At 40.9% G+C, this 12909-nt stretch overlaps 1 protein-coding gene across 3 annotated transcripts in view; it reads right to left on the bottom strand.

The window, feature by feature from the left end:
* Positions 1-12909, bottom strand: part of SRPK2 (SRSF protein kinase 2) — a 516420-nt gene that overhangs the window by 54677 nt on the left and 448834 nt on the right. For all 3 annotated transcript variants that reach the window (XM_069229855.1, XM_069229857.1, XM_069229856.1), the window contains one exon: positions 7163-7409. In XM_069229855.1, the coding sequence (XP_069085956.1) occupies positions 7163-7409 (247 nt within the window). The remainder of the gene's footprint in view (positions 1-7162; positions 7410-12909) is intronic.

The following is a 12909-nucleotide window of genomic DNA, read 5'->3' as shown; positions in this document are numbered from 1 at the left end:
CTCTCTATGTGCTTGCAAAAGTTGTTTTTTTATAATCTGTTTGTAGAGGCTGGTTGGATGAAACTCTTACTATGGCAATTAAAACGTGCAAGTTTCGCTTTAGTGATTACGTCAAACAGCTTTCTCTCTTTTAATACAAATCTCTCTTACTTCAGTTCTGCATATAGTTTAGATCCATGTTCCAGGACATCTAGTAGATGGGCCTTTGTATCGTTATCCACATATTGTTTGGTCACAAAGTTGTGTAGTCTCACAGGCTCAGTCATTTGAAAGGAGTTCCCTTCCTGCTGCATGAAATGGAGACGGTTGTCAACATGTTTATTAAAATGTTTCCCTTTCTTTCCCACAAGTTTGACGTGAGGAACAGTTTCACAATGGTCCATTAATTTTGAATTTGTCATGTCTCTGAAAACATTGCAAATAGAAGGACTTCATGGTAAACTAGCTGGACAGTTTTGCTTCCAAAGATTTCCGCCTCAATAAATGCATTGTCTATGCCACATCCACTGGGATTATCTTCCTGCACACCACAATGCAATTTTTGTCATATGGAAAACGCCCATCATTGGATAAAGTTCATCAAATTCTACTGGATTGCTCATAAAAATGTTAGCTACAATTTAGAAAACGCCTTCATTGCAGAAAATTGACAGGATAGGCTGGTCTTCAAGCTGAGCACACACATTTTGGATTTTGTTTTTAGAGCTGTGTATACTGTTGCGTGGTTTGTGACTGGGGATGGTATTCTTGGAGGTCAGAGCATGAATTCCAACTCACGGAGGAACTGGCTTATCTTCATCCTTCAGTCTGCACTGAATAAGCGATATGATAAATTCAGCTAAATCAGCTTTGCGGACCACAGCATCAGCTAGAAGATGATCCATGTACTCAGCCACTTTGAAACTTTCTGGTAGACTGGGACGTGTTGATGGCTTGTAGTGATTTTGCACACGTTTGCAAGGCAGTTGGGTTATAAGTTTGCAGCTTCGTTTGTTTATGCCTACACCTGACACAGATTGCTTTCCAAGGCAAAAAGAACAGTTGATGGACGGAATGTAGACCAAATCAAACATTCACCCCCAGTCACAGATCATCCATCAGTTTTTTTGCTCACCATGCCGTTACAGTTTTGACCCAGCCATATGCAAATCAGTCTTGACCCTGTTCCCGCTGGGAACAGTCCAGCCAGAACTGCCAGGCCAGGTCCTCCCCAACTGTGGTGGCATGGTGAGCAAAAGAATTGATGGATTAAACCCAGATCTGTGACTGGGGGTGAATATTTGATCGGTTCCGCATTCCGTCCATCATTTGTGTTTCTTTGCTTTTGTTGCCACAGCTTGTTTTCCAGCAGCTACTTTGTTGGTACAGTCTTGAAAAAGCACCATGGCAGTATCATGTGTGCTGGATGTTCCAGACAAAAAAAGCTGTCTTCAAAATAAAAAAATATCAAGAGCAGCAATTGTGAATCCTTTCCTGGTATAGTAACTTGGGAGTTGGAGTAGTTTGAAATAGTGTTCTAAACACTGCTTGTCGAACATTTGCTTGTTTGCGAGAGGGTACATCCATACTTTAATGTTTAGTAAATGTGTGTGGTGTAGACTATGTGGCGGCTTTACATATGTCCGCTATTGGTATATTTCCTAAGAATGCCATTGAAGCTCCTTTTTTTCCTTGTGGAATGACCTTTAGGAGTTACTGGTAGCTGTCGTTTAGCTTTAGGGTAGCAAGTTTGGATACATTTGACTATCTATCTTGCTAATCCACTCGTTGAGATAGGTTTACCTTGGTGAGGTTGTGAAAAAGACACAAAGTTGTTTGGACCTTCTGAAATCTTTTATTCCGTCAATTTAGTACACGAGAGCTCTTTTAACATCAAGGGTGTGAAGAGCTCTTTCAGCATCTGAATCTGGCTGTGGAAAGAAGACTAGCAATTTCCCTGATTGATATGAAAAGGTGAAACCACCTGTGGTAGAAAATTTGGGTTTGTCCTAAGAACTACTTTGTTTTTATGAATTTGAAAGAAAGGTTATTCTAAAGTGAATGCTTGAATTTCACTACCTCTCCTTAAAGAAGTGATTGTTATTAAAAATGCAACCTTCCATTATAGAAACTGAAGAGTGCAGGAATGCATGGGTTCAAATGGTGGACCCATAAGTCATGTGAGTACAATATTAAGATTCCAGATAGGGGTCGATGGAACTCTAGGTGGAATAATCCTTTTAAGACCCTACATAAACACTTTTATAACAGGAATCCTAAACAGGGATGTATGCTGTCTGTTTTGGAGGTAAGCAGCTAAAGCTGTTAAATGTATCCTAATAGAGGAATATGCAAGGTTTGCGTTTTGTAAGTGGAGCAAGTAGAACACAATGTCCTGTACTGAAGCTTTAAGTGGGTCAATGCTTTTTGGCTGAAAATAGTAGAAAAAGCGTTTTCATTTAGCTGCATAACATTGTCTAGTTGTGGGTTTACGTGCCTGCTTTATAATCTCCATACATACAGATGGGAGTTGTAAATAGCCACACTCTATGATTTCAGGAGCCAGATCACCAAGTTGGTTATGCTGGGATTTGGATGTATGAGTTGACCTCTGCTTTGAGTTAACAGATCTGGTCTTTTTGGTAGTCTGTGATGTGACACTACAGACAGGTCCAATAGTGCCAAGTACCAGTGTTGATGTGCCCACGTGGGAGCTATGAGTAGCATAGTGAACGAGGTTTGTTTCATCTTACTGATCAAGAATGGAATTAGTAGGAGAGGTGGAAAAACGTAAGTAAATACCCCTGACCAATTCATCGATAGAGCATTGCCCTTGGATTGAGGGTGTGGGTACTTGGATGCAAAGTTTTGGCATTTTACATTTTCGTTTGTGGTGAAAAGCTTGGTTTGTGGTGTTCCCCACATTTGGAAGTATTTTTGAATCACTTGTGGGTGAATCTCCCATTTGTGTACTTGTTGTTGCGTCCTGCTTAAGAGATCCACTAGTTGATTGTGTATCCCTGTGATATACTCTACCACTAATTAAATGCGATTGTGAATTGCCCATTTCCATATTGTCTGTGCTAGAAGGGACAATTGAGATGAATGCCCCCCTCCCCCCTGTTTTTGCAGATAATACATTGTGGTCATACTGTCTGTCCTTATTAACACTGTCTTGTGTATGATTTGTGTCTGAAAAGCTTTGAGTGCTAGGAATACTGCTATTATTTTCAGGTTATGTGGTAAGCTTGTTGGATTGCATCCCATTCTCCTTGTATAGTGAGGTTGTTGCAGTGGGCTTCCCAACCTATCATTGATGCATCTGTTGTGACTGTGGTCTGAGGCACAGGGTCCTGAAAGGGCCACCCCTTTTGTAGGTTGGTGTGATTCCAGCACTGCAGAGGGAGGAGTCTGGCAGCCCAACAACACTAGATCCTGAAGTTGACCCTGTGACTGAAACCATTGTTGAGAAAGGCACTGCTGTAGTGGTCTCATGTGTAGTTTTTCATTGGGTACTACTGCTATGCATGAAGCCATCATTCCCAATAGTTTCATCACCAACTTTACTGTGTACGTGTGGTTGCATTGTAATTGAGATATAGGATTGTGAAATGCTTGAATTCTGACTAGGTTTGGGTATGCTAATCCTGATTGTGTGTTGAGAATTGCTCCTAGATACGGTTGTATCTGTGCTGGCTGCAGGTGAGATTTTTATAATTGATTGTGAATCCTAGATTGTGTAGGATGTCTACAGTACACTAAATATGTTGTTGACAGATTTGAATTGTACTGGCTTTTATGAGCCAGTCGCCCAGATATGGGAAGACATGTTTGTGTTGTCTTCTGAGGAATGCTGCAACTACCGCTAGGCATTTAGTTAATACTCTTGGTGCTGCTGTTACACCAAATGGTAGCACTAAGTTGGTAGTGCTTTATTCTATAAAATCTTCAATATTTTCGATTTTCTGGATTTATGGGAATATGGAAATAAGCATCTTTGCGCTCTAATGCTGTCATGTAATCCTTTTTTGTGGTAGGGGGATAATGTCTTGTAGAGTGACCATATGAAAGTGTTCTGAAAGGATGTATCGACTGAGGGGTCTAAGATCTAAGATTGGTCTGAGAGTACCATCTTTCTTTGGTATAAGGAAGTATAATGAATATACTCCAGATCCCTGGTGGGATATATACGATCTCTATGGCATCTTTGAGTAGTAGCGGTTGTACCTCCTGTTTTAAGAAATTGAGATGTTCCGGAGTAAGTTTGTGTGAATGAGGGGAAATGTTTGGTGGAGTACAGATGAGTTCTAGACAACAGCAATGTTGGTAATTGATAAAACCCATTGATCTGTAGTAATGTTGTGCCATTGTGGGTAAACATTTACCAGTCTCCCTCCCACAGGAGATGTATGCTCTGTGGGGATGTGTGAAGTCACTGTTTTGTCGAGGTGGGGGAACCTCTTGGAGCGGCTGATTTACCTCTTCCTCCATACTTCGTCTCTCTGCAAGAGCATCTAAATGAACCTTTGTTGTAGAAGTCTTCCCCTAGGTGTAGTGTATAACACACCCATAGCTTTAGCCGTCTCGTAGTCCTTTTTGAGCTTCTCTATTGTAGTATCAACTTCTGGCCCAAATATATGTTTTTCAAAGGGCATATTTAATATCGCTTGTTGAATCTCTGGCTTAAAACATGAAGACCTTAGCCATACATGTCTCCTAATGATGATGCTGTTGTTGATTTCCCTTGCTGCTGTACCAGCTGCATCTATAGCAGATCTGATTTGGTTATTCGAAATAGCCTGTCCCTCAGCTACTATTTGTTGTGCCCTTTTTTTATGCTCTGGTGGAAGATATTGCAACAAGTCTTCCATCTCATCCTAATGAGCTCTGTCGTACCTTACAAGGAGTGCTTGAGACTTCACAATCCTCCAATGGTTAGCAGCTTGAGTAGCCACTCTTTTACCTGCTGCATCAAATTTGCGACTCTCTTTGTCTGGAGGAGGAGCATCCCCTATAGACTGGTTATTGGCTCGCTTTCTTGCTGCACTGACCACTATAGTCAGGTGGTAGTTGTGGTGTAATAAAAACAGGATCAGAGGTACAGGTTTTTTTGTTATCAACCCTAGGTGTAATGACTTGATTTTACAGGTTCTTTAAAAATATTTTCGGCATGTCTAAGCATGCCTGGAAGCATATAGAGACACTGATACTCTTTATGAGTAGATGTCAAGGTGTTACAAAATCATCCTCAATGGAATCTGTATGTAATTGCACATGATGATGCGCAGCTGCCCTGGGTTTAACCTGATTGTAAGCAGTGCTATCTTCAGGGGGAGATGGCCTTGCTGGGTATAAATTGGGATCAATGGGAAGAATGGGATCTGTGTCTTACATATCCCATGGATCTACATCCAGGGGATTCTTGTAGAGAGAATTGTATAGGTGAAGGTGGTGATAAAGTAGCAGGAAGGGAAGGGGAATGTGGTGGTGAAGGCTGCTGTGGTACCTTTTATTTCTCTTTTTGTTTAAAGATTTTGGTAGGTGGAAGCCCAGCGTTGAAAGTTTCTTGAAAGGTTAATTTTCTTTTGATTGTTGGACGAGGAGAGGCTATGATCCTTCCTGTGTCCTTATGTATATGGATTTTTCTCTGCTTAGCGTCCATAACCTCCAATATGGTCTGTATCTCTGATGACTCGACAGTAGCTGGAGCATACCTACCACCGACAGGTTTCAGCCACGAAAGCTTGGATACAGAATGCTTGAGTCGAGTACAAAATGTTGGCTCTGAAAGAGCTGTAACTTTTTTTCGGATCCGAGGTGGAAGACTCTGATTTTCGGCTCGCTACCAAAACAGATATGGCAAGCTGTTTGCTCGGTGCCGAATGTACTTGGTCTTGTGTTTTGGTGCTGAACCAGAAGGTTGGTCACCCGAATGTATTTTTCGGGTCCGACCATGGCTCGAAGGCAGTGGAGGACCTAAGACCAATGCAGAAGTCTTCTTAATTGTCTTTGGGTGTTAGGACGGGGCTGGTGTACTCACGTACTGCGCCAGTGGGATGGACTGGCTTTTGAAATCGGAATGTTGATCTGCATCGGAGTCTGCAATGGAAATAGTTGCACGCTGTGCTACTTCTTCTTGCGCATGCTCATCCCCGAAGATGTCTGGTGTGTGCTCTGATGTCTTGGACGCCATCTCCATTCAACATGCTCATCGATCCCTAAGAGTCTTTTTGGATCAAAACGACTGGCTAGCGTCACAATTTGCTTCTTTGTGATCTGGAGACAGGCAGAGAATACACACTAAATGTTGATCGGTGTAGGGAAATTTGGCGTGACAAGAGGGCAAAATTGAAAGGGAGTCCTTTCCATCAGCCTAATATTGTTTGATTCCCACGTGTTGAAGTAGGCCCATAAAGGGCAAGATCGCCACTAAGGGCATTAATCGACCTCAACTATCACAATCGGATCGACTATAAGGGCAGAAAACGAGATCGACACTATACCGGCAGCTAAAGAAAGTTAGAAAAGAGTTCAGGAGATACCGAACCGAGATCTAATGGAGCGAGAAGAAACACGTCCGAACCCGACAGCGGAAAGAAAACAATCTAACAAAGGACTCGATGCCTATGCGCAGTATCACCGAGAGAAGGATTCACTCGATCACGTGACTCGAAAATGTTATTCGAAGAAAAACAACTTGTAACACTCTGAGCCCAACACTAGGTGGCGAACCTAGGCAAAGCAAATGTATCCAAAATCAAACATGCCATCGAACATTATAATACTGTGTGGAATGGTACCTGGGTGTATACTGTAACAGAAAAAACAATTAAATTTTTTTTTTATATACACACTGCTAATGCCTGCCAATGTTCATTCCCTTTTTTACAGGGTGTAGGATGTCTTCTGATGTTCCTTCCACTTTTTACAGGGCGTAGGGCCTTTATACACTCTAAACTGGACGGACAGGACATATGGCACTATCTTGCAGATGCCTTGCAGCTGCCAAACTCAAATTAACCCAACACTCAGACAGAATAATTAAATATTCAGTTGAAAAATTCAATTTCGATAATGTATTGTCATGATAAAATATTTTTTAGTTCACAATGGTGCTACAAAACATAACATGAATAAAACAAATTGTCCTCAAGAACTCCACAGCTAGTAAGATATAACTAACCATACTCATTTTCGGGCTCTTCATCCGCATCTTCGAGTAAACCTGCTGTTTTAAGTTTGACCTCTGAATGGTATTCATCTTCTTGCTCATTTAAAGGTAAAGAAGATGTTATATTTTCTTCAATTTTTTTCTTCTCAGCTTCACGCTCTAGTTCTTCAATTTCTTGCAGGCGCTTCTCAAGTAACTCAGCTTGCCTCTTCTGCTTTTTTTTCAGTTTTTTCTTTTTATTTTTTGAAATTTTACCAATCTGTTTAAAACAATTTTTTTGTATTAGTACATGTGAAACATCTCTTAAAAACAAAGTGGATTACTGATTAGCAAGAAAAACTAAAAACAATAGTTTATTTTTTAAAAATGATCGATTAAGTTCATTATGGATACAGTTACTGTAATTTAGAAGAGCACAGATGGATTTTATACCACATCTAGATTATTTTTAAAAGAAGAATTGATTAAACCAGCAATAAAGTACTGTGACATCTTATGTGCTTAGTAGAAAAAAAGAAAAAAAAAAAAAAAAGAATGAGGCTATTCTTTGTTAGTAACCCTTACTTTCCAGGTTAACATTTTACTTTTTTGAGCGCACACTCAATCAGCTGTCTTGCAAAAGTGTGAACACAGTTTTGAATAATCAACAGAAACTGATCATCTACTTTGCCGTTGTCCCCAATACGGGAAAGCTTAAGCTCCAACACTGTCTGTAAAACATCTTCCACATTTTATTCAATGACTTCGAAGATGGCTTACAGGAGACTGTCACATTGTGCTATTATGAAGAAAACAGGAAAACCGATGTATCTTTAGACATGAACGCTGTGACCGAAGTAGAAACTCCTACGCTTCTAAACCCTATGTAGGAGCTGTTATACCTTCTATATACATATGTGCCTGGCTGAGCTTAAAGCAGTATGTTAAGAAATATTTAGCCTTTAAAGGAGGGGCTGTCTTCAAGTCTAACCAGAGTTTGACTAAAGGGGGTAATGTACTACAACTTGTTGATGTTTTCACAAGCTTCCAAAGAACCGCTGACCATTTCTACAGACCTTTTCTTTAGTTTATCCTCTTTATCTTTTCAATTCTATACTCCATAAAAATTCGGAACCCTTTTAAATGAGCAATGCTGGATGGACAAAGACTACCACTAATATCCAGTTATCTGTTCAGATTTCACAAAAGAGGAAGATAGCTCGATAGGAATTGATGCCTTGTATGCTATTTTGACAGTGGCTCAAAAAAAAAACAAAAAAAACAAAAAACGCTTTACTGCATCCACCAAAAAGTCACAATGTGCCACAGGCTGACAATAGGGCTAGTGATATCAAGAAAACTACAAATGCCTTTCTTGGTAGGTGAACGAAAAGGAGCCTGGTGAAGGGTGGTGACTTCTTTGTTCACAGAAATTTGTAACCAAGCTACACTGCATCCATAGGCAGGCCTTATGATCCTTGTTGAATCTACCAATGAGACCAACTACAAATTGAGGCAGAGGTAGAAGTGACAAAGGCAAGATAGTCTTTCTACTGGCTGATCTGCATTTGCTTTCGGCAAGGGTTGGAAACTGACCAAAACTCCACCCCTTCTCCCCTTCCTGTACATTTCTGGTCCAGTTTCAGACTCACGGCCAAGACTGCATTCCCACAGCTGACGACTCCAGAGAGTTAGGAAGTACCACTGGGAATGGGACCAATGATGCAGGAGACATCCACCAATGTTTTCTTGTTGGTAGGTGAAAGCATGAAGCCACTACAGTTTTTTTCCCATCAAATTACTGTGCTGGCTTGAATGGTCATCAGTGGGGGCCATGACTATTCACTGGCATCACCTGCTACTTCACTAATACAAGGTAAAATGATTTGGAGGTAAGAACAGTGCTGCAAACTGCTGCATGTTTTTTTCCAATCTAACCAATAATGTACAAAGAGGAAGATTGCTCACACATGAGAGCTGCCTCAGAGTGATCTGCTGGTACACAGATATGCAATCTGGACTTTAAAATGGCTACAATGGTGTTGATCTCTGGGGAGGTGCCCTAGGAATTGGTGACTAAATGCTATGTTGTGTACTACAACATTTACCCATTACAATTGGTTATCCCTTTGTTTTTTTTCAAAGCATAGTGTGCTACTCTCCCCTAACATTTCTCCCCAGCATGCCACATGTATTTGTTCATGGCTATGGCCCCAGTCTACTAAGCAGGCAGGCCTATATCTAAAGCAGCATTGACTACTACTAACTGCTTTTGTGGGTGACCTGTTAATAGGAAACTTGGAGGAATCCTATTTGATGTCAAGTGATCTGGACATCACAGGCTGATAATGCAGCATTGCTGAACTGTGGAATCGTGTAGTTCGGTGGTAACCAGGGATTAGGTCAAGCATCTCTGTTGGAGATCAAAAAAGTATTCCCTTTGGCTATTCTCTTGAAGGGTCCTGAGGCGCATTGACAGGGCCTGAAACAGCTACACCAGGAGAAGCCATTAAAAGGGCCATTATTATTAACGTTTTTTTTTAGTTAATTAAAACCCTAAAAGGCAAATTCAACTGTACAGTGGGCAAAAGAACAAACGGAATAAAGTGCAGAATGTGCCTGCAATACCTAAAAACCAAACTGAAGACATAACACAGCTTATAGGCCCCTGATAATGAATATCAGTAAAATAGGGAACCAGTACAGAAATGAAAACAATGTGTCTACTGAATTCATATGCATCAAATAGTTTCTGAAAATGTATTATTTGTAATTTAAATACATTTCAGTTTCAGAATGTTCGAAAAAGTAAACATTTGCTAATATTACATTAAAAACTATATCAGCCCCAAAAAAAGCAGTTCACCATGGAAAGACAGTCTTTCTCCTTATTACCCAGCAGCTGAACGGCCCTATTCAGGTACGTAACCAAGCAGTATGACATTTTTGCCACTCAATGCATAATTCACAGCCTCTTTTGCATAACGACCGACACCTTTCAAGAAGAGTGGTTTTAAGCATGTGACTCAAGCTAGTGATTCAGATTTCCAACTACACAAGCAACAGCTTGTTGTAGAATATTTGTACGCAGGGAGGCATGTCAAAATTCCAAGAGTGGAACTAATAGAATGGTGGTTGAATAAAAGGATATTTGACTGCCTTACACAGGGGGCAAAAAGGTAGCTTGGTGCAACGTTACCTGAAAATATAGCGGCTGTATAGGTTGAGTCTTTTTTGGTTCTCAACTTTTTCAAATCCTTTGAAAAGGATAACGTTTTCAGTTACTTTTTAGCCGCCTTTTGAAGTGCTCATCAGACAGGGGTAAAATCCAAAGGGTCTGCAGATACATGTTTTTGAGATGACAAAATAATCCTTCCAGTGGTCAAAATTAGCAGAGTTTGTAGATACGGCAGTCCAGATAGTGACCTTAAGAGATGTGTCCCTGGCATTCTACAGCCTGAGGTAATTATCTGAAGCATCAGATTTAAGCAAATTCAAGCCTGTTATGTGATTGCCTTCCAGAGAGAGAGAGAGAGAGAGATAGATACATGAAAAATATGACTAAACAAATTAAAGGAAGATATATTAGGCCTCAATGCAAAGTTTCTTGGAAGTGCCACCAGATCACTGTTAATGGGAGGCAGTAATGTATGTGGTATTATAGCTAGCAATAGTGCTAAAGAAAGATAATCAAGATTATTATAGAGTTGTTTCATGGAGTAGGCGACCGAGGAAGCTTTAGACTAAGTGTGCTTGATGTTCTCTAGGAGAACCCGGATAATAAAAGGTTTAACCAATCAGCCACCTTTTCAATTTACAGCGCTTGTTATTAAAAACTACCAACAGATTTTTTTCTTAACTTACTTCTTAATTTATTAGCGGAATTATATGTTTTTAAGACATTGAGCGCTTTCTGGAGTCCTGCAGCCCTGGGAAACATCCATAACAATGCGTCCTTAAAACATCGACGTTCTCCCGGTTCCTCTCCCGAACACATGGCTTTTTCTGCTCCTTAACCACGCATATGCGTAGTTTAGCACATGTGTGGTTAAGGCACAGAAAAAGCCATGCGTTGTTCCGGAAAGCATGGTTACGCTTGCATGAAAACGTCCTTAACAACACGGACAATTCCCGCGCAAGCGTAACCACGCTTGCCGGAACAACGCGTGGCTTTTTAGGGGCAGCGGTGGGGAGCTGGTGTAGCTTTTTTTTTTTTTTAGGGTTTAGGGCAGTTGGGGTAATTCAGTTTTTAGGGGCGGGATGGGGCAGTTGTGATAGTTTTTTTTATTTAGGGTTTGTTCGGGTAGTTTACTTATTAGAGGGGAAGGTTTTAGGGCATAGAGTGGGTGGGGGGTGTCAGAGTAGTTACATTTTATGGGGCGGGTGGTGGAGTTTGGGTTGTTTTTATTTTTTAGGGCTCAGGGCAGGTGGGGGTTGGGGTAATCTAGTTGTTAGCAGCGGAGGGGTCTGGATAGTTTTTTTTTTTTTTTAGGGCTCAGGGCGGGGGGGGGGATCAGGGTAGTTTAGTTTTTAGGGGTGGGGTAGGAGGGTTGGGAATAGATTTGTTTTTTTAGGGCTCAGGTCAGGTGGGTGGTGTCAGTGTAGTTTAGGTATTAGGGGCGGGGGTAGTTTTGGGCCTCAGGGCAGGTTGCAAGACAGAAAAACGCATGCTGTTTCCACACATGCCTTTACTAGGCATGCTTTTACAACTAAATTTGTTGTAAAGGCATGCGTGGAAACGATGCAGTCGTGGTTCCGACCGCGTTAGGGCATGCGTGGTTCCATTATACAACCCATTTGCATATTGCAGAAACTGAAGTGAAAAAGAGGCATGCTTGGGAAAATGGGATCCTTGGGCCTTAGTAGCAAAAGGCAAATCTACTGTGTATAAATTAAAAAGCAGATGTGCTAGCAAGCAGATGTGCTAGCAAGCAGCCCAGTTTGAGGCTTATATTGGTTTTTATTTTGCTGGAAATATGCTCATTGTGTGCAAGGTTCTTGAACCCAGATGTTTCAGTATGAAGACTAAACAGCCCCATCTCTGAAGTTTGGACCAGAGAATTGAGCAATCCACTCCAAACGCCATTCTATGATTAATAAAACAGGCCAACAGACGGCACCTTTTTACCTTTAGTGATGAATTAATTAAAAATGAGAGACTAAGGATACTATCTTAAGTATTACAAGCTCCCCTGAGGCCTGTTTCTGTGGACGATATTAAGTTGTTGGATTCTGCCCAAGATTCTAACTCTTAATAGGACTGAGCGTAATATTTGGCTTCTATGTAATGTAGTGTGATCAGCCTGAAATTCAAAGGTATGGCAGGGTCACCTTTCCTAAAGAATAGAGCCCTGACACGATGTAGGAACAATCTGGGTTTCAAATGTATAAGTAAACAGGCTTTTGAGAGCTGGAGCCCAGAGTTTAATTTCTGTCTGCACTAGACTATATGCCAAAATAGAGGCCAATTAGGCAGCTGTTAAAGGGTAGCCCCAGCCCTTGGACTGGTCAATATATAATGTCTCAATACTGGTATCCCAAGTTGGTTCTAAAATGGTGTTACCCAAGTTGAGTGTGTGTTGTGTATCCAATGTATTAATGAACTACCAACACTTTTTAAGAAACTAAATTGGTTATATCTACTATTTGTAGCCATTGATTTTTTTATGTAGCTTCTCTCTGCTTCACATATTCTCCGCTCGTAATACGTGCAGAGTTTTCTACCACTGTCTAATGCGCAAGTCAAAAGGGAGGGCTCTATTTTATTAATAAAACCTGTT

Source organism: Pleurodeles waltl, chromosome 4_1 (assembly GCF_031143425.1).
Source record: "Pleurodeles waltl isolate 20211129_DDA chromosome 4_1, aPleWal1.hap1.20221129, whole genome shotgun sequence".
NCBI lineage: Eukaryota > Metazoa > Chordata > Amphibia > Caudata > Salamandridae > Pleurodeles > Pleurodeles waltl.
This window is presented reverse-complemented; position numbering and strand designations above follow the sequence as displayed.